The following is a 22,018-nucleotide window of genomic DNA, read 5'->3' on the forward strand; positions in this document are numbered from 1 at the left end:
TCCATATAAAGTATTTATTCAACACATTTGAGAAATGCTTTGCTGTAGATCTACATCCAATCGATTTCTGTTGTGAGTTCACTTTCTCAAAAAAAAACCTTTCCATTTTGCTCTTTATAACTAATCACTGCTTCTTAGCAAGTCAATCCTGCTGCCATCTTTCCAAAGGGAACAAAGAACGTGCAGAATGACTTAATACCATATGTTTAAATAGTTCTCTTCCAATAAAACCAATACAATATTCTCACAGTCACAAAGTCAAATATGCTAGAAAATACACAGATGACACTATCCAGCATACAACACAAGCCAATTTTTTAATATTCAATAGTTGACATATACTGGATACATGTCCTCACATAAGATGGCATCCATCCTCTAAGTCAAACATGTGCAATGCTGTAGGTACATTTTTTTTTCTATAAAATTGCCTTATTTTCCATATCTTGCTTTTTTTTAGTCATACATATATGGCTCTGACTTCTGACCACTGTTGAAAATATATTCTTACCAATATAAAACTCAGCAACTCAGCGTCTGGCCTTGCATTACATTCCAAGAAAAATGCTCAAATATGGTATGGGAAAGTACAGATGCAAACAATGAAAAATTGTGGTTCTTAGAAGCTGACATTTGAAAGTGTACTTTTTGAAGTGTCATTATCTTTGGCAAGTAGTGGAATGTGATGATATATTCAAAACAGAAAGCAACAGTTGTTACATTTCTACATCACATGTGCCATCTATCCAAACTGACATTGTTCTCTTATAAATAGCATTGGATGTCAATGTACGAATGCTAATTGTCCTGTTAAAGTTTGCCATCAGTGATTTAAGGTGAAAGATCATCACATGTCCTCGTCATCAGATTCATCAGACTCTTCCATAGATTCCTAAAAGGTATACAAAAAAAAATGAATTAAAAAGAATGCAATTATCCCCATTACGAGGAACTGACAAAAAAGAAAACAAAAGAACATTAAAATGTTATCACTGAAATAAATTGTTTCATTGTTTCCTGTGTAATGAGGATTAAAAAACAAGCTTCATGCCTCATAAGTAGAAAACGCATTTAATCTGTTATTTAATCATTCCTGTGATCATGTTACTTACCCAACATTACTCTTTCATATTTCAAACATACCCTAAAGACACACTCATGTAAAAGCACAGTTTGTGCATTTTAACTTAGCATGGTGCATTTTTTTATCTTTTAAAAGGGAGGTTTGTCTGCTATTCCTAAAAACCACAACCTGCCTCTGAGATAAAATTACCAGGCCATTTACAAAAAAAAAGAACATTTATGACCAAAAAGAGCAAAACTAACAAATGACCAGGTAACTTTTAACTATGTAAGCAAGTAAGAGTGACAAATTAATACAACAATTTACAAATTTTGGGACCTGATAAACGCCCAAACTTCAGCTGGAATGCAGGGCCGAAATTATTGAAAGAGAAAGTAAAATGAACTAATCTGGCTGGTTTCAAACTTCAGCAATACCAAGGACAATGAATCATTCAAGCTGAGAATGGGAAGCAACACGGCTCTCTTATGTTATGGATGTGATATTGCATAATGCTTGAAGGGACAAAGCACACAAGTATTGAAGACTTGTTTTTAATGAAAAGTACATAAACCATTTCCTGATGAACTTGTCTTGGGGCAAGCAATACTTTTTGATCAGTTTAACGGATGAATGCCATAAATAAACACTGCCAAAAATAATTTTATTTTTCACCTTCTGATAAACTTTGCCACCAGCCAATTGCAAATGACTTGAGAATTTTTATCTGTGTGGAATTTGGAAGTCAGCACTCCAAGCAATGGCGTAATTTTAAAAATCCATGCTTATGCGTGGTTCAGAATTTGTTATTTTTCCAGATTGTTACAGTTATGGCAAGTGTCAGGAAAGGAGGATCAAAGGTTGGTTGGTTAGAGAAAAATACTGTTCACCCCTAGGAAAATTCACAGTATGAGTTTTTTGTGGAAAAATGTTACTACTGTAATTGTGGACTTTCAGAAAAATGTAATTAGCACAGGGCATCAGACCCATAAAAATTCAAAACCTTTAAAAATGCCAATCTGTAAAACAAAAAAATTCATACAAGCTTACAAGCTTAAGTACATAGATGACAGATCAAGGTCAAGGCTAAATGTCCAGAAATGGTGTCTGTCTTTAAAAAAAACCATCCCATTAATTAGCTACTTTCATACAGCGCAGAACTAAATTTATAAGTGATTTATAAATTGTGGCTGGACTATACACTGATAAAATTTTGTAGAACTGTACACTGATAAATTTTGGTAGTTGAGAGCACTTTCATTTCACATAAGCCCTATTAAAAATTCTTGGATCCAGGTGGAGATTCAGATAACAGATTACCACTAAAACCATATTGCTTTTAAGATAGCCCATTTCTGAAGTATGCCAAACATTTTATCAAAATCCATGCATAATTCTTTGAGTTAGGCAGGTGGAATCAAACAAAGAAACAAACAGAGGTTCATTTAAATACATAACCTCTTTGGTGAATGTAATCTATGAAAGCCCTATGCAATGAACACCTTGACAAAAATCTTTAAATATCCGATTCCAAAACTGGATTTTAAAAAGCACAATGACTCATGACTGAGAATCCATATGAAGAATAGGCTTTGTCGTTTCTATACTTTTTAAAGCTCTATTAGAAGAATCTAATCATTTGGAATGCATCTATTCAACTGGATAAACGATAATAATTTTAACATTTCTTTTACTAGTCCTACCTACACAATTTAAGCAGTGCACAGCATGTAAATTACCCATGAGTTTTTTATATGTACCTAAAAACTATCATTGAGTATACATGCATTTGCACGGGAAATAATATTAAGAATTTACGTCACCTTAGCATATTTTTCTGCTTCCACAAACACCTCATTGGGCACAAGTTGATGTTTACCACCAGATACTGAAAGAAAAATACTGTCACCATAAACTGCATTTATGAAGATTAAGAAAATTACTTTACACATACACATTACTATCAAATAAAAAAACAAAAATTACTACAGTTAAAAGACTTATGATTTTCATAAGATTTATATATAATAATAATAATAAATTTATTTTGAGTCTAAAATCCATTATAACATGTTCAGAAGACTTTACATATACATGAAACAATTACTTAAGAAATCAATTATTAGGAATAGATAAATAAAAAATTACAGAGCTTAATGGCAAAAAAAATTAAGAGTATTCTAGATAAAACATACGGATTCTCATATAAAAGCACTTACACTACATAAATAAAATATGTTTGTTAAGAAAAAATAATCAATTCAAGGTAAAAAAAAAAAAAAACAGCCTTATTTGCACACAGAAAAAATTATAAGTAGAACAGCCTTATTTCTTACAGTGCACAAATACAATTACTATAAAATTTGTAAAATCAATTTCCTGAATAGGTATGTCTTCAATTCGTTTTTAAAATGCTTGGTAGACTCAATTGATCGGATTTCCAGTGGTAATAAATTCCATTCATATATATATAAAATTAGATACACAAGGGCGTAAAATCACAATCATATTAATATTGTTGTGAAACAGCTAGAACACCTAAAACAATTCAAAATTCTGCCCATGAAATAAAAGCACAATTTCAGTAAAGAATGTAGAAGAGAACATACTGCCCTGAGCATATCTTCAGAACTACCAAAATTCTATATATATATATTTGTAAGCAGTCTGGTATGATACTGTCAAACTGTTTGTCACACAACAACTATGAACAGGTAAATATATAGTAGCTGCAAATTCAAAGACTGGTTCAATCATTAAATTGTGGTACAAAATAAGTCCAGATGCTTAAACATTTACAACATGTATTTCATTCTAATGTACAGCACTTGTGGTTTTAAGGTCATCCTACCACTATAGTGTGTAGAACACTAGAGGTATAAGGAAAAAATATTTTGTATCAACAAAATTAGGTGACGTACACGTTGTAACTAACCACAATATGAATCTGTTTGCCATATAGATATACATGTTATCAGAAGTTCCAACTCTAGGCCTCATATGGAGGCATATAACAGTAATAGGTCATAATAAATAATCAGTACCCAGGCCACCAAAAAAAAAAAAATGGAAAATGCATTTAGATATAATTTATACAATAAATGAGGTAAAATCTGACATCAAGGTAAATGTTTTGCAAATTCCAGCAGAATCTGTTTCATAAATATCTAACACCCCACCATGCCTTTAAATGCATACTATGTCTATGCATACTTACCCTCTCCTACCCAACTTAGTTCAAGTTCAAAGTTTTTATCTTTAACTTCATCGTGGACTATGTAGATACTGAAAAATAATGATACATGAAAAGTTTACAATAATATTGATGGCAATTAAAATAATATTAATAATTAAAATAATGATGAGGTTAATGTTAATCTACGTCTGACAATTCTTTTAAATTCTACATTTAAGAAAAAATAACTGATTTTTTGACATTTTGTTTTGCTTTTTGTGTGTGTGTGTGTGTGTGTGTGATTAAGTACATAATAACTTATTTCATCTCCTGTATTCCAAACAACAGAGTTGCTATGCGTAATCATTGAAAATTGACAGGGACTACTTCAATCCCATACTCTTTGACCTCTACACTATAATTACTGAGACTATAATAACTGAAAACTGTTAAGGATGCATTTGAGGTTAAATTTTTTGCCACAAGACCTGGCCAAATGCCACCAAAAAACATTGTTTCATATTTCCAGAAAAACTGATATCTGAACAGATATTTTTTCTGTTTTCTTTTCTTGATATATACATATAACCCTTGGTAGTTTTTGGCAACTCATTTGAACAAGTATGTAACTGGGTGTGCAGCTACATCCATATCTTGGAATGATGTTTATCCAATGCGTGTGCAGTACTAGGTCATTTAGATAACTTTGACAAACTGTTGGAACAGATAAATGGGCCAATTTCCGACCAGAAATTGGATGAAAGTGCAGTTTTAAAGCTATTTTTTGGCTGAATGAGGGAATAATTTGGTTTATGTATTGGTATGTTGACTTTCTTTTAGATGTATAAGAAACTAGTTAAGGTAGTTTATATACATTACTGGGAACCTACCCTTCATATCTAACTTTAAAATTCATATCTTTAAATACTCTATGTTCATTAAAATTTACTGTAAGGATCACTCTCACTTTTACCACACAATCCCACTACTTACATTTTTGCTGCTTCTTTTATCAGCTCTCTGCATGTCATTTCCTGCATCTGTATTAGATAAGTAAATATATTGTTTTAAATATTTTTTTTCTTTGCAAATTTAGTCATTTTGGTATTTGTTTATACAAGGAAAAGGTGACATTACGACACCATGAGAAACATTTCAATCACATTCTAACATGGGATATAATAAGCAATACTTACTTTTAGTTTCTCAACCTCAGTTTTTGCAGCCTGTTTTGCTTTCCCAATAGCACAGCCATGGTAACCCTAAAACAATGACTCCTGATCAAATATGGGTATATACATTGTATGCTGTAAACTGTAAGCATACAAATATATCTATTGCATCCATCTCTCTCTCTCTCTCTCTCTCTCTCTTGCTCCTAAACACACACAGTTCACTTTACACTTAAACTAACTGCAAAAATTTAATTTACTAGTGATCTTACCGAGTTATTTCAAATAAATAACAATTAATATACTAAAGCACAAAACTTATACTACAGCACAAAACACATCTATTTATATCTATCATTATAACAAAAAAAAAAACAATCAATAAGAAGAAGTTCCACTTGAATATCACAATATGACCTTGGGCTTCGTTCACATGGAAAGTCTATTTTCTATTCGCGGTATCTTATGATCATAGTCTGTGCCCTGAATATCCCGCGGCGTAATTACTGGCAGCGCGAGCCAGTTACTTAAAGTAACTTATAGTAACTGGCTCGCGCTGCCAGTAATTACGCCGCGGGATATTCAGGGCACATACCGTGATCATAAGACATACCGCGAATAGAAAATAGAATTTAGAAAATAGACATTGCAGGATAGCAATAGCAGGAATGCCACTTACAAATGTCACTCCTGATGGATCAATCAGATAAAGCTGTGGTCCACCTTCTTCATATGATCCAAATATAACACTGCAACCAAATGGCCGTACTGAGCTAGTTAATGTGTGGGCATGAACATACCCAGCTACACGATCAGCTAACATCTGAAAAATTATCATTCAAATATGAGAATAACAAATATGCACAATTACCCAGCTGTACTGAGCTAGTTAATGTGTGGGCATGAACATACCCAGCTACACGATCAGCTAACATCTGAAAAATTATCATTCAAATATGAGAATAACAAATATGCACAATTACCCTCTGGCATTCTAACTTACAGTAATCTGTAAATAAGATTTGTTTTAAAACATGATTTAAATAATGCTTTTGCCATAACATATGCATATGCCAAAGAAGATGTGTCAAAATATCAGTTAAACATACTATTTTTATCCAAAATTTTCATTTTATGTACTAACTGTTGCAAATTGTGACATTATTACTCAAAAATAAATATAATTGTAGTTCCATTTCCAAGGACCAACCTTGAGAGGAATGGGGACCCCAAAGTTTGATCTGTAACTAGCTGCCTCTTCTCTGCCAACTTCTACAATATTCCTGGCATCTGCTAGTAATCCTGCCACTGCCTGCAATGACAAAGAACACACAATATATCTGTGACAGAGACTAGCTTTCAAAAAGTAAAATATTATTAGATTTTGAGAACAATTTGCCCTGTTTATAAAACCAATAATGCAAGAAATAACATAAAAAGAAACAGGAAAGATCACTTTTAAGGCCAAGAAGCAGTTCAGAATGTTTTTTTTTATGTAAAGTGTAGATAATAAGAAAGTTAAAATATTTTTTATGAAATGCACTTGTAACTTTGCTGCAAATCTGATACAAAACAGAGCTCACCATTCCTACATGTGAATCAATGCTGACTATCCTCTTATTTGCCCCTTTTTCATACAGCTTGGAAGCTACTATCTTCTCTACTGCAAACACTACTCCATCTTTCCCTCGAATTGCCACAGCAGTGCTGAAAAATTGAATGTAATCAGTGGAAACAACTGCAGGAATTGTTCTTGGAAAGTGGTTTCATGTAAATCATGAACATTGGAAAATTATAAAGCATTTACAAAAAAAAAAAAAAAAAAAAAAAAAAAAAAAAAAAAAAAAAACTGATAAGTCTTCTCATTTTTGGTTTCAGATTTTAAAGTTTTTGAGGAGATCTTTGAGATGTGGCAGCCAGTCAAGTATCTGTTACCTGTTTGTGTTATGCGTGTGTAGGTGGGGGGCATCATATTCAAGCCACTGCAACTTTAACATTGTTCATTAAAAAAACTAATAATGTTACCTACCCACTATTTTCCACTGCTTTCTGAGCATATTCTACTTGAAATACTCTGCCATCTGGGGAAAACTGGGATGCTGATAAATCATACTGAAAAAAAAATACACTAGCAATAAAATATTAATGGGCTTGCACTATTGACAACTACTGTATATATATTTTAAACTGGAATGACACCTAACAATACGATGGTCATGAGTATCTTACGATGTACAGTAAATTACAGTTGAATCACTGTCAGAGCCATAGGCCTTTTATGTTTCAAACACTTAGTTTGCAGAAGAAATACTGCACAAGTACAAAAAATTGTCAGGCACACGAATTTCGGTCTAATAACAGTCAAATTTAGAATACATGCAATCGAAAAGATTTGACAATGAAACGGTTTGAAACTGAGAGAAAGCGAGTTACTTATCACCCGGCGTACCCGTATTTAGTACCATTTCACTAAATTGAGCCTATATTCTATATGACATGGGCTATAGTTTTTCCATGGTTTACTTTTGTTAACACTCTGTAATGTAAAACAGAATTACACACAAACTCACCCCTGTTCCTATAGAACTCATAACGATTTTGTTTACTTATATTGTCCCAAAGCAGTGAGTTTGCATGAATGTGCTATAAATGCTTCCGGCTGCGCATGCCATATATCCACATCCGGTTGAGGTTTTTATCAAGACAAGCTGTTTGACATCCGCCGCTACGTGCACCTGCAAAATGTACCGACAAATATTAATCAAAAGTTTAAACAACATTAAACCTTTATGCGCCGTGAGGTCACTTGCAACGACTAATGCAGGTGACTCTTCTGCTGAATACAAAACAATTTTCTATGGTTCTGTACTTAATTGATAATACTTTGATTAACTTGCGTTAATTTTTTTAAAATTAATGCAAGAGAGGGGAAGATGATTTAAATAAGTTTTATTAACATTAACATGCTATTAAAACGGAGTAGTAAGATGTCTTTGATATTTTTTTCTCAACAGAAGGTAGCCATACCCACACGTGCACGCAGGGGAAAGATCGATGTTTTTAACGGTACAGATGAGCAAGCAATGATAATGGGTTATCTTATTTCAGCATGTTTACAGACTGATAATATATGCGAAGGTTTGGTTTCTAATATAGCAGTTGATAGGTGACCTTGTCTTTCCTTATTACTACTATGAAAGTTAAAAGTGTTATGCGCAATACATTTTTTACAGTAAGCCACTTTCACATTCATGAAAAAAAAAATGCCAATCATTCTTATACAGTACTCAGTGGTATAAGCCCTATCTGTTGGCCATGTAATTTATTTGAGGGTACTGCCAGGGTTAGTCAAAAACTCCTTATTTACTGCCTTACATACAGTATCTCGAATAATAGATAATTCTTCAGTGCTCACTGGCTTAATTCCTTAGCATTTACACAAATGTCATCATACCGATGATGTCATATAATTGCGATATTGGGGTAAAAATTGCAAAATTAGCTTCTCATATTTCTCCTTTACCTGAGCACCCATCATCACCTTTCCAACACCAAATTAATGACAGCAGTTAGAACTTCAAAACCCTGCCACGGTTTTTCATAAAACCCTTAGTTCAGATTTTAGCATTAATAAAGCAAAATAATGCTTTTGTTTAATATAAATCTGTATCAGGGGCTCATAACTCTATAACAAAAGTGTTTAAACTAAAATGATGGCACAGAATTAAAGCCTGTACATTTTCCATTACCTATGCCAATTTTTGAGATAAAATTTTGTTTAGGGATGGAGATACTTCATAACAATTGCTATCTCATCTCAAAATAGAAAGGTGTTAAATTGACGATAAACACTGCAAGGTGCCTATGCTATGCTTAGCAACGAGATATTAACCCCCATTTTTTTATATTTCTAAGGGAAAATTTATTGTTTTTAATCAGCCTAAAGGTAGATGCGCTATTGAGTAAATAAATGCACAAAAACTCATTTTGGTATTTTGGTGATCCTAAACCCGTAAGCACCCTTAGTCGGGCAAACCATTGGTAGCATGTGCTATCCATCTGTTCTCCTGTCCAATGGTGGGTATAGCTGTGGGCAGGTGGTTTTGTCTTCTAATATGTCCTGCTTCTGTAACATAGAGATTAGCCAATAGGGACATATTCAGAAGGGTGTTGGAGTTTGATTTATCATGTTTTAACAGCTTTGTTAATTTGCACTTTGTTTTCTTTTTAGCATCTGTGGACAAAAAATTGTTTACCCCTGGTCCCTTGGGGGTTTCCATGACAACCAAACAAGCAATGCTGAGAGATTTAGGCTCTAGAGATACAGCATTTATTGACACTGTAAAGAAAATAAGGAGCAAGCTTTTAGATGTGGCGGGTAGGTAAAGGTTGCATAGAACTGTATGTAGCATTGATTTTCTGTTTTATGAGCAGGGTGCATTTGACCAATTTTTGAACTGATAAATCCCTGTATAGATTCATCCTATCCAATGTGATCCATTTGATTATAGATATGATGTCCAAATAAACCCACACACCTATAGCAATATTTGGAGACAAATGTGTGTGTGTGTGTGTGTGTGTGTGTGTGTGTGTGTGTGTGTGTGTGTGTGTGTGTGTGTGTGTGTGTGTGTACTTGTCTCAAAAAAACTTTTTTTTTCTATAAAACTGATCAACCACATTGTCAAAGCATATGTTTGAATTGCAAAGGAAGTGAGGTTGACAGACATATGAAGATACTCAGATAGCAACTGGGATACAAAACTGAATAAATATATGATATTATAGGGATTTCACTATGCTGATAGCTGATAATTGTTATCAGTGATTAGGCTGCTAACGAGTTTGTAGTGATAATATGACTGGTTATTATAATTTATTATTTATTTATTTATTCATTTATTTATTTATTTATTTATTTGGGGGGGGGGGAATCCACTTTATTTTCCTATATTCTTTTCTTTATGCTTTTTAACACAGAGCAAAATGAAACCCTACCTAGCCCTAGGATGTAACTGTAAGGTCCCAAACTGAGGCAAGGTTGACTTTCCCTTGTAATTCAAAATTATCAGTAAACAGACTGTACATGTATACGTGTCACATTTTAACTTTTGTCATTGTTTGTTTCTATTGAAAGAAATCTATATTTGTTCAGTGGTTCCCTAAGAATAGTTCTGTTTTGTGGGGATACATTTATTTGGACTCCTTTAAAATGAGGTGGGAAGGAGATTGTGCTAGGTGTGCACAATTTGTCACAGCCAGTTGTGCCATCCATAAACTAGTGATAATTGTGTTAAACTTGTCACCTCCAGCAGGGAGCATCTGAGTACACTTGTGATTACTTAAAACAAAACGGGATTTTGTGGGATTCAAAAGAGATTGGAGTCAGAAATATTATTAAAATTATTGAATTAAGGTAAGCAATGAATAAAAATTGATAGAAAATATTCACAGATAACAGTTTTTGGTGATTTTTATTTACATGATTGTATATATATATTTACATTTGATATAATGTTATTGTGTTTTTTACAGTGAGTTTAAAAAAAGTCACTGGTCTTTTCATTTCATATTTGGATTGGTTTGCAAATATATTTCAGAACTTTTGTCAAGAATTTGATTGATCCAACTGTCTTTAAGGTGTCCCAGCACAAGTATTTACAAGTGTTCCAGTGCAAGGGAGTGGGACTTATGCCGTAGAGGCAGTATTCCATACAGCTCTCCCGACGACAGGCAAGGTAATAGATCCAATATTTATAGATCCAATATTTATGCACAATAAGTACATCATAAGAATTTTTTGTCTGTGACAAGTTTTGAATATATTCAATACTGGCATATGTTTAGTCTCAGACTGTTACTGGGAGAAGACGACAGCCTAACATAAGGTACACATCGGGATTGCAATAGACCATGGGCACTAAGAGGAATTAAGTCTAAGCAAAAGACATCTCACATCTCTTTCAATTTTTTTAGATATTTAATAAATATCCCGTGCACATCTTCTTATTTATCAGCAGACTGAGACATCTAAATATATTCATTGTAGTGTTTTTCCATAAATTGACATTATAATATTCAAGTGTTCAATTCATTCAATAAACATTGGTAATACTTAGGTTGAACAAGAGTTAAATTATATTTGTCATAAGGAACCCCTCCATGGAGGTCTATCTTTTTCTTTTTGCCTGCACTTTGTCTCACAAGAGACCCATTTTTTAACAAAGAGTACTACAGAATAACCAGACAACAAAGATGCAATAAATTGTCCTGCAGACCATATTATAGATGAAAGGCTAGAAAAAAATGACATCTAACAAGAAGAGGGACTATGCTTAATTTCATTTCTTTCTGCAGTATTATTTTATTATTCACATTTTCCCCCAAAAATAATAATAATGAAGTTATATCATAAATAATATTTATCAGTATTTGAAATATTTTCCTAGTTCTCTAAAGTATAAGAAGCATTCACAGTTATGATGTTTGGTTGACAGGCATTGTTACTGGTAAATGGAGCTTATGGTAAAAGAATGAAGAAAATCTGTGAACTGGCTGGACTTGCACACCAAACAGAGATCTTCCCTGAGAATATGAAGGTTGCACCTTCAGCAGTGGAGGAGATTCTCCAAAACGATCCATCTTTCACCTTGGTAGCTGTGGTTCACTGTGAAACCAGCTCCGGAATCATAAATCCTGTCTTTGAAATTGGTTGCATTGTTAAAAATCACATTCCAGGTAAAATATTTGCTTTATTATCCTGAGAAAAATAACCCCACCTCCACACACGTCATTAAATGGATTTAATCTCAGCTCCAAGGTTTAATTGCTAAGCCCCTGCAGTGATGGTGCATGTGGAGGCGGGAAGCCAACAGAAAATTAAGGGCATCGCTTTTTAATTAGGGTTGGTCATATCTGGTAGGCGAATCAGTTACATGTAGTCCATAGACTATCTGTTCTGAATGCACTCTGAAGCTCAAATCATTATAGGAATTATAGTTTACAAATTATACCCCCCCCAAAAAAAAAAAATAAATAATAATAATACTTATAATAAAATAAAACACACTAAGGCCCCATTTCCATAATTAACATCAGTCTGCATAGATTGATCCAACTCTGCAGAGACTCTCTCTGAATGCAATCAGTTAAACAGATTAACTGGCCATCTCCTGCTGGAGTTAAGTAAAAGACAGAAAAGCTGGTGATTGTATATGAGTACTTGGTTTATTGATGAAATTGATGAAAACTAATGCAAGTGTATAGAAAATGTGTAACAAAAATACCCCATAGCTAACTGGAATAAATGTTCTATCGACTGTTTTTTTTTATTCTGTTTAGATGCATCTTATTTTGTGGATGCTATGAGTTCGTTTGGTGCCATTCCACTTGATCTCCAGGCTTCCAAAGTGGACTATCTGGTCAGTTCAGCTAATAAGTGTCTTGAAGGAGTCCCAGGGTTCTCCTTTGTAATAGCCAGACTGGATCATTTACTGCAGTGCAAAGGTAAACATTAAAGGCACAAAGAAGAATCTGATGTCTTGCATATTTGAAATTGATAAATGCCAAAACACAATATCTAGTGCAAGCACATCTAATTTACATTTTGAGGATAATGAAGAGGTTACAAACGTGTTTTCGATTCTGATTTTTCAAGTCTTTCAAAGTAATTATAATATATTAAACCTTACATATTTCAGGTAACTCCACAAGTCTGAGCCTAGATTTGTATGATCAGTATGATAACTTGGAGAAGACACATCAGTTCCGTTTTACCCCTCCTACACATTCCATGCTGGCATTTCAACAGGCCCTCCTGGAGCTGGAGCAGGAGGGTGGAGTATTAGAGAGGGGTAAAAGGTCAGTTACTCTAATGGTTGCTGTGGTGTTAAAATGTATGAATATTTGTTGAATTAATAATTATTGCACATGTGATTTGTATTTTGAAATTATATCAACAAGTGGTTCAGCATTTTGTCTTGTAGTTCTGGTTGTTGGCAAATTAGATTTGCAGAAATGATTAAAACAGTGATGACACTTTTGCTTGATATAAGTAACTATTTTGATGTTTATATAACAGAAACATGTATACAGTGTACTGTACCTGCAAAGGATTTTAGTTTTTGAAAGCAAATTGGTATATCTATAGATTTTCTCTTAAATTCTGAATTGTTAGATACCAGAAAAATTGTCAGATTATCCGAGAGGGCATGAAAAAATTTGGTTTCCGAGAATTCCTAGACAGTTCCCACAAGGGATATATCATCACCTCCTTCTGCTTTCCAAAGGACCCCAAATTTGTCTTTGAGGAATTTTACCACAGACTGAATGAAAAAGGTAAATATTTGGTCAGTTCAGCTGTAGTCAATTTTTGAAATTAAATCTCATGTCTTAGCTAATTTCATTTGTGATGTCTGGCCCAAGAAATGCAAACTTACATTAATAAGAGAAAAGTAATAAACAATATGTAGGTTGATCAATACCTGGCCAAGTAAGATTGCTTAGCTTCATGTCAATCCCAGGTGAAATTTTACTATATAAAATTCGCTACGTGACAAGGCAATCAAAACAGTGAACTGAGTGATTGATAGAAAAAAGTTATGCTTTGAATATGTCTGATGCAATCTGCATAGGTTTCTTCAGAGCAGGTATGGAGCAATGTCTGCATTTATAGTTATAGATGCTGTAATTTACATAAAAATGGGGAGATATCTACACTGGCAACTCTGAAGTTAACAATAAGTTAAGAAAATGGCTTCAAATGACTAGAAATTGTCATTTTATTCATTTTAAACCCCACAAAGTGATATGTCCTTTTAATTTTCAGGTCTGGTGATATACCCTGGAAAAGTTCTGGATAGTGATTGTTTCAGGATTGGAAACATTGGTCACTTGTTCCCAGATGACATGACACATCTGCTGCAGTGCATTAAAGAAGTGTGCCAAGAAATGGAGATGAGTTTTCCCATTAATAATTGAACAAAAGAAAAAAAGAGTTCAAAATAACCAAAGAAAAAAAAACTTAATCTAGTCAAAGGCTCTCTCTTAAGAATTAATCAAAAATAAAAAGTTAAACTTTATCAACGACTTGCATATTATTGCAATATTAATATTATGCAATAAACTCTGCAGTATCACATAAGAATTATTTCAAAAACAAGGCTGAAATTTAGGGTGGATTTTTTTGTGGATAATTGCTTTTACTGGGTTACTCCCTGGTATTATACATTAGTGTTCATTTAATATTCAGAATTACAAGAAGGATAAAAAATTCATTCAGTTTCACCCCCACGAACTGCATTTATGTATTATTATTTAACTATGCCCCCAGTGCCATGCTTGCCACTGTAGATAGGTTGGTCAATGAGGGTTTTCAGTCTGGGAAATTTTTGGTAAGAACGATGCATGTTTAGGAAATTTAGATAATTGGGGTGCAAACTGCTTTATATTCAGGAAATGGTGCAAAGTCCTCGTAATCATATTTCAAGTGAAAGGGATATGGACCATGTCTTAGTCTAGTAGAGTTTCCACATGTATTGCCATACAGTGATACAAATGTATTTATTTAAGGAAATGAATTTATATTAATTTTTTGAAGCTGCTTCAAAATCCAATCTTTTTTAGTGAACAGAATCTGTTTTTATTTTTGCATTGTTCTTTTATTCCCAATGTCAAAATATAACATTTTTATTATGAAGCAAACATTAATTCAAAAATATATTTTATGAATTTGTATTTCATAGTTGGAATGTTGATTCCAGGTAAAATTTAGAATAGAATTGAACTTAATATTTTAGTAATTATTTTAAGATCATAAAGTAATCATAAATATTTAAGTAATCATTTTAAGAGTCCAATCTTATGTTAGCGACTGCTGTTTTTGAAATACAAAATACATTGAATTCACTTGTTGATATCCTATTATCTAACAGGTACCAGCGCTTCCTCAGTCCATCCACATTTTTGCTGATGTTATCTCTACATAAAAGAATATAATAAAACAATTAGGCCAGACAATGTTGATAAGTTGGTTATTGAGCAGCACCTCAATGTCATTTAATTCATTTTATTTTATTTTATTTCATTTAGAGGTAATCCACAGTATGGGCGATTTGAGAGAAAAAAAAAGCAATAAGGTTTTTCTTGGGATCAGTTGTTAATTTCTCCCATTTGCCAAACCAATGTCTAATGCATGCTCGGGTCTGAATAAAGTCTCACTTGATAACCAACTTATCAATTTTGTATGGCCTAAGCAACAAATTATGACTATATACGTACAGTATTACTGTATAATTAATTATATTATATTATCTCTCCTTATCGCCTATTTCTTTGCTGCATTTTACAGTTAAACAGATTTTTAAAAAGTTTTTGCAGAGCTACAATATTTTACAGTTATTATCAGTATTTTTTTTTTACAACATTCAGTTTTATCTGGACACTTGGTGATGATATGTATCTGCCATGGAATGAAAAAAGGGATCTTTATCAAAGAAACTGTTGTTCACTGGTAAAACACTTAATTTTATTTAATATAATTATATTTTAAATACATTTCTTAAATTACATACATGGGAAACTGAGGTCATGCTGGCAAAAATCATCATTCTCTGATTCTCCAAATAATTTGCTCTGGTTAAATAATTTTCAAAATATTCTGAGTGAAAATTGCCACTTATCACTGTTTGACTCAAATTTTTTATCTGGCTTTGGGTAAAATTCTTCACCTATGTTATAGAGACAAATTGCTTGCCAGAATGAGCCCATTGTTAATAAATTACATAAATAGTAGCTATATTTTAAGATCTACAACTTATATATCTAGTTTTAATAAAATAACTGAATTATAAATAATGATTGTGTTCATAGTTTGTCCATTTTTAAGCAGTGCACATAAATATAGCAAATATTAGCAAAAGAAATAAATTTAAAGAAATCTCCCTTAAATCTAATTGCGGGATATATTTCAATCTGAAATGTAATATTTGAAAAAAATTACATTGTTTACTAGATTGGCATTTAATAGTGTAAAGTGCCATAAAATTGAGACACTTGGCAATATTATGTGATATTATGTCACTAACTTTTAATCATTGACAAAGTTAAAACATCTTTGTATTATTACAAAACAAGTCAAACAAATATCAAGAAGTTTTAAACATTTGATTAGAACAAAAAAAGAAACCGGATGTTTCTCTAAAGATGTGTAGACTTTAAGGCATGTAGGTGCTGTTCCTGGTAGGAAAAATCCTCTTCATTCAGGTTATTTAACTGAGTTTCACTGCAACTTTCACATCCGCTTTCATCCTTGTCATCATCATCAATGAGGTTCTCCTTGGATCGGCTGTGTTTAATCGACATCTTCCTACGGATACTGCCTTTGATGGACAGCCTTGGGGAGCCGAAGTTAGAACCACATGACTTCTGGCTCTTCAGGCTGCCTTTCTTCAATAGGTTTGGTGAATCTAGGATGTTGGATAACTGGGAGAGGGTCTGTTTTAAGCTGCGCTTTCTCGTGAATGGCTGGTCTCGAATTTCCTCTTCCTCATCCTGGCCCTCTCTTTCCCTGGGCAGCAATGTTTCAGTCTTGTCAGCAAATATGTCTACCTTACATTCTTGCACTGAGTCATCTCTCTCGTCCTCTAGGGCAGACTCCAAGATGTTGTCAAGGTCCAGGTAATCACTGTCCTGGCTCATCATGTCTTCCAGTGCAAGTCGAAGGCTAGTAAAACTGGGTCTCCTCTTGGGGACTTTGTGCCAGCACTGCAGCATTAGAATATACCTGAAAATGAAATGAAAATACATCAAATGAAAATACATTAATATATAAAATAGTTCATGGTGTGAAAAAAAGCTCATGGTGATTTTAAACTAGAGCAGATTATATAGAGTTAATTTGCTTTATTGAACAAGTTATGGAAATTTAGTCAAGGCCATCATATCACACAAGACACCAGTAGAAAGTCCAAATCCTACTGTGTAGAACAAATAACACTGTATTTAATTTTTTTTACTATTCTCATGTTTCAATAAATCAAAATATCAAAATACCGAACAAGTGCATTTAATGATTAAATAGAACCAATATGAGCACATTTCCTGTAAACTACTATTATACTAAAAGTGGAACTTACAGTTCAGTAGAACAGTTCTTGGGGATGCTCATTCTTGTTCCCTGGTCCAGTTCAGAGAATAGGTCAGGCAGGGCAATGTTTGGGTATGGAGAAGCACCTGGAATTGAAATGTATTCCAGTAAGTATTAAGAAGGAAATATTTCATCAAATTTTGTACCTTAGCTGAAATTAAAAACACATGGTAAAGAACATAAGACTATTTGAGACATTGATATATAATATTGTAAGTGGTTGAACTGTTAATAATCAAGCTATCATTATCATCTACATCAATGAATTTCTCTGCTCTAACTGTTCTTGATTGTTAATACAGCCAAATTTGAAATTGTTGAAGATAACATGTTTACCATATATTGTAAATAACCATGATAATTGTCTAACAATCTAGGGTTGGTCTTTCTTATGATTAAGGTTCAGAACTTAAAATATTACATACCCAGTGTGGCTATCTCCCATAGCAGGATCCCAAATGTCCACACATCACTCTGCACTGTATAAACACAGTCCTTCAAACTCTCTGGGGCCATCCACTTCAACGGCAGCTTACCACTGGTGTCCTTGTGATACTCGAGTTCTTTGTAGATGTCCCTGGACAAACCAAAGTCACACAGCTTGACCAGCTTGTCCTTCCCCACTAACACATTACGGGCAGCTATGTCACGGTGGACAATCCCTTTACTAGACAGGTATTCCTGAAATTGGATGGTAAAATTAAAGAACGGTATTGAATTTAATATAGCAAAGGTGTGTGTTTTTATCTGTTATGTTCCTTTATTATAATAATAATTATTATTATTATTATAATTATTATTTCATAAGAAGTATGAAATTTTTCTCAGTACAATATATTGAAACCTAAACCAATGGAAGGTTTGTGAACTAAAGGGAAAGGATGTATAATGACGCATACCATGGCCAGAGTAATTTGGCGTGCAAATGATAGCAACTCTTTAGATGTGATGGTTTCTTGTTCAATGCTGCCATCTTCATTTATCATTGGGTATTCAATGGCTTTCTGTTTTGCGCCTTCTGTCTTAAGCTGACCTTCAAAACGACAACGTCTGGAATGGAGGAAAAAATGTTAATGTCATGAAATACATTTAGGTATAAAAAGTGAACAGGCAGCAACTATGTGAACTTAGTGGGGGGTGTCTCGATAATCCGAAGGTTCATTGATCCAAAAAATTGCAACATTTTCATCAGTTTTTTAATCAAGGGTTTGTTGGTCCGAAGGTTCTATAATGAACATTAGGATCAATGAACCTTCGAACTGTTGAACCTTTGGACTATTGCTACAGGCCCAACTGAGTAGGGATGATTTCTTACAATAAAAAATACTTTTTATTCACCATAAAATTGTGCAAACATTTTTATCAGAAGTCAAAGGATGATATAAGCAAAAAATGTAAATTATGCTTTTTTGTTTCATATAGCATCTACTGGCTCATCTTATTTTATAGATATCAGAAAAACTTCCAACATGTGTTTGATCTAATACCTAAGAAAGTGGAGAAGGTTTCCGTGGGGCATGTATTCCATTACTAGAGCCAGGGGTTCTCTCACTGTACAGGAGCCAATCAAAGAAACAATGTTAGGATGGGCACCTATCTTCTTCATCAAGCAGATTTCTGCCAGAAGGTCTTCCTTGTAAGAAGGTGGAGCATTTTCTACGAAAAAAAATGTATTTGAGATTAGATTATTCATTACAAAAACATCAGTTGATATATAAGAAAAACTCTAATTAAACTCAGGTCCCTCCCTGCAGGTCATCTCTTTATATGTAATTATGTCCCTGCATCGTTACTCTCCCCCACATCATTATACTTCATGCATTATTACTCCTGGTAAAATAATAATATTACCCGTATTGTAAAGCCCCTGAATTAACACAGCCCCTGAGATACTACTTCCTTGAATCACTACTCTTTGCATAAATATTTTTACTCCCCCCACACTGTTACTCCCTACAATAATTGTGCAAAGTGAGGAGTAACAATGCTGGGGAATAATGGTGTAGGGGAGTAAATTTAAGGGATATACCCTCATTTTGAATATCTAAAATGATATAACAGAGATACTCACTCTTGGTCATTTTGATGGCCACTCTCTTGCCATTATAAGACCCCGTAAGAACCCTGCCAAATGCCCCTTGCCCAAGCTGGTGACCAAAAGTGAGAAATGCAGGGGCGATCTCCCACTTGTCCTGTACTGAGATCAACTGGTCACTAGGGTAAAAGCCAGGACCTGGAAAAAGAGAGATCAATTGCAGACAGAAATTGGATGGTGGTGTTTTTCTTACTAAAAAAGTGGTTTCTTTTTCACTGTAAAGCTGATGTTTCTCATAGAACCTAGGTCAAATTTTGATTCAGATTTCTTGATCAAAAGGACAGTTTTTTTGAACATCACAACCCCAACCCCATCTCAAGTCTAATTAAGTTGCTTGATTTAACTTTATGCTTTATTTTAAGTGATTTACACATTGTAAAGTTGAGACAGAAAATTAGCTTCTTGAGGAAATAAATCTGTAAAAAGTAACAGTACCCAAATATTGACAACTGTAACTTACTGTTGGAGCAAGACTTGTAACTGTTATTTCTGGCCATGGCCCTTGCTTTAGTCTCAATGGTTTTGTTACGTTTCCAACGACAAATAAAACAGTTGACGAGGTTGAAAATGACCACTGCAGCACTGGCAGTGACTGAGACAATGATGAGCAAGTGACTAACGTTGGTGTCCTCTACTTTAATCCCATCTGCTGGAATTAGAAAATAGCACCATTAGGTACATCAAGCACATATACATGAAAAGCTTTGAGGGTGAATAACGGAGTATTTCCCAATGACAAGTATTTTGATAAATTTTTTAGTTTTAAGTTGGTATTTGTTCCTTGCTGCGATAGATAGATTTGCAAAAAACTGTAATAACTTACTTGTACCATTCTTGGATGCTTCAACTTGAGGAACCTTGGCTAATAAATTGAAATACAAGTAATCACTGTATTGGGACTCTTTTGGATCACTGTAAACTGCCATAACCTAAAATATTAAAAAATAATTAAGAATAGAATTCTTCAACAATATCTGAATTTAGGGTGTTAATGTAAACACCAGACTCCTTTCTAAAACAATGTATTAGAATTTTAAATGAAAGAGAACAAACATCTTGTCTTTCTAAATCATGAAATAACACCCCAGCAGAGAAAATATGTTAATATAAGGAAAATCAAAGAAAGCTTAGAAGCATAAATACCAAAACTTCATAATGTTGTCCTCCAGGCAACATCAGCACCACATGGTTCTCTGTAGTAGATGTTTGACCTGCACTGTACATGCTGTCGCCTTCTCTGAAGTCTGTCATCCAGGACACATTGTATCTAATGGGAACACCTTGGGCAGGGGGAGGCCACGAGATGACTACTGCCCACTTGTTCTCACTGTGGCTATAGGTTAGGTTATGGCAAATGGGGGCCCAGGTAGTAGCAGTTACTGTAACTGATATGGAACAATATGTTATACACAGTCTTGGTGTACTGTCTGGGGGGGGGGGGGGTGGGTGGGGGGTGGATTAATTAATTAATTAATTGTGCATAATGTTTGAATTAAATGAAATATTGTAGTTTTAAAAAACACCAATAGTGTTTTTAAAGATTATTAGTTTTGTTTTTAAATGGAGTAATAAAACCTACTGTTATCGTCCTCTTCAATAACTTCATCTGGGAGACACACAGTGAAGGTAGGGTCTGGATTCTCACACCCAGGGGTGTAGAAGACAATCTTGGGGGACACCATACCAGTTGTGCTGCATTCAACTTGCACAAAGTACTTTGAATTAAAAGTCAAATCTGCATTCAGCTTGACTTCAACATCCTAGTTAAAAGTAGAAACAAAAATTAGTTTTGTGAAAAATTAACATCTCAGATCATAAGATTGCATAATGTATTACTAATTAACTCCCTCTTACTTTATCAAAATATGTAAACATGCAGTTCATATTACTGATTGCTTTACCGAAAAAATAATAAAGAAGTAGACTTTCACATTAAAACACTTACACATTAATTTTTAATAGTTAATGACAGGTTACAAGGATTGAATTATATGTTACCCCTGCCAAGCTGTCTGTTTTATATGTGGCAAAGTAGTCAGGCAGGACAGTGCAGAAGGGTAGAGATTTATCCACATTGCAGTCCTCCATTCCCCAGAAGACACTGTAATCAGTGCGTTCTGCAGACATTTGCTGCCAGTGGACATAAGCAAATGTAGAACTGTTGTCTCTCTCTACAATCACTGAGATATTAAGTGGGTTGTCAGGCTGACGTGAGGGAGCTGAAAAATAGATTTTATCTCTATTCAATAATTTAAAAAACACAATTTGTGAATTTGCAATGGTTACCTCCATTCCTTTTCACCAAAACATGCCTTTAAAAAGAAATATTATAAGAAATATAATAACTAAGAAATATAATAATATAATA

At 33.7% G+C, this 22,018-nt stretch overlaps 3 protein-coding genes across 6 annotated transcripts in view; 1 reads left to right on the top strand and 2 right to left on the bottom strand.

Moving 5' to 3' along the window:
- Positions 1-8,115, bottom strand: LOC106154551 (proteasome subunit alpha type-3). The gene is made up of 10 exons (XM_013528939.3): positions 7,981-8,115; positions 7,440-7,522; positions 6,994-7,117; positions 6,621-6,722; positions 6,090-6,233; positions 5,435-5,500; positions 5,232-5,278; positions 4,281-4,348; positions 2,887-2,951; positions 1-892 (listed from the first exon to the last, which is right to left on the bottom strand). Exons 1-10 carry the CDS (start codon positions 7,999-8,001, stop codon positions 848-850), a joined length of 765 nt encoding a protein of 254 aa, XP_013384393.1. The 5' UTR covers positions 8,002-8,115; the 3' UTR covers positions 1-847.
- LOC106154550 (uncharacterized) lies at positions 8,102-16,264 on the top strand. Of its 2 annotated transcripts, none has more exons than XM_013528935.3 (8): positions 8,102-8,234; positions 9,642-9,788; positions 11,051-11,148; positions 11,908-12,148; positions 12,752-12,916; positions 13,111-13,270; positions 13,587-13,747; positions 14,238-16,264. In XM_013528935.3, the coding sequence occupies exons 1-8, from the start codon at positions 8,153-8,155 to the stop codon at positions 14,387-14,389; spliced, it is 1,206 nt and encodes a 401-aa protein (XP_013384389.3). In that variant the 5' UTR covers positions 8,102-8,152; the 3' UTR covers positions 14,390-16,264. The 2 variants fall into 2 exon arrangements, with proteins under 2 accessions (XP_013384389.3, XP_013384391.2); XM_013528937.3 differs by lacking the exon at positions 8,102-8,234 and adding an exon at positions 8,328-8,476.
- LOC106154548 (uncharacterized) overlaps positions 15,911-22,018 on the bottom strand; it is a 15,891-nt gene continuing 9,783 nt past the window's right edge. For 2 of the 3 annotated variants that reach the window (XM_013528934.2, XM_013528930.2), the window contains 11 exons: positions 21,649-21,869; positions 21,230-21,410; positions 20,794-21,035; positions 20,474-20,579; positions 20,111-20,299; positions 19,627-19,788; positions 19,043-19,211; positions 18,455-18,605; positions 17,981-18,236; positions 17,545-17,641; positions 15,911-17,192 (listed from right to left, as the gene is read on the bottom strand). In XM_013528934.2, the coding sequence (XP_013384388.2) occupies positions 16,607-17,192; positions 17,545-17,641; positions 17,981-18,236; positions 18,455-18,605; positions 19,043-19,211; positions 19,627-19,788; positions 20,111-20,299; positions 20,474-20,579; positions 20,794-21,035; positions 21,230-21,410; positions 21,649-21,869 (2,360 nt within the window). In that variant the 3' untranslated portion in view covers positions 15,911-16,606. The remainder of the gene's footprint in view (positions 17,193-17,544; positions 17,642-17,980; positions 18,237-18,454; positions 18,606-19,042; positions 19,212-19,626; positions 19,789-20,110; positions 20,300-20,473; positions 20,580-20,793; positions 21,036-21,229; positions 21,411-21,648; positions 21,870-22,018) is intronic. The other variant, XM_013528931.2, reaches the window with a different exon arrangement.

Source organism: Lingula anatina, chromosome 2, assembly GCF_051362555.1.
Source record: "Lingula anatina isolate TDL-2025a chromosome 2, LinAna3.0, whole genome shotgun sequence".
Classification (NCBI taxonomy): Eukaryota; Metazoa; Brachiopoda; class Lingulata; order Lingulida; family Lingulidae; genus Lingula; species Lingula anatina.

Bases quoted from the DNA above. Each gene is read 5' to 3' on its own strand.
- LOC106154551 (XM_013528939.3), bottom strand. From the start codon at position 8,001: ATGAGTTCTATAGGAACAGGG. The intron at 7,523-7,980 runs GTGAGTTTGTGT...TTTTTTTTTCAG, and splicing joins TGAGTTCTATAGGAACAGGG to TATGATTTATCAGCATCCCA. The intron at 7,118-7,439 runs GTAGGTAACATT...TCAATTTTTCAG, and splicing joins AAAGCAGTGGAAAATAGTGG to CACTGCTGTGGCAATTCGAG.
- LOC106154550 (XM_013528937.3), top strand. From the start codon at position 8,374: ATGCTATTAAAACGGAGTAGTAAGATGTCTTTGATATTTTTTTCTCAA. The intron at 8,477-9,641 runs GTACAGATGAGC...TTTTCTTTTTAG, and splicing joins AAAGATCGATGTTTTTAACG to CATCTGTGGACAAAAAATTG. The intron at 9,789-11,050 runs GTAGGTAAAGGT...ACTGTCTTTAAG, and splicing joins CAAGCTTTTAGATGTGGCGG to GTGTCCCAGCACAAGTATTT.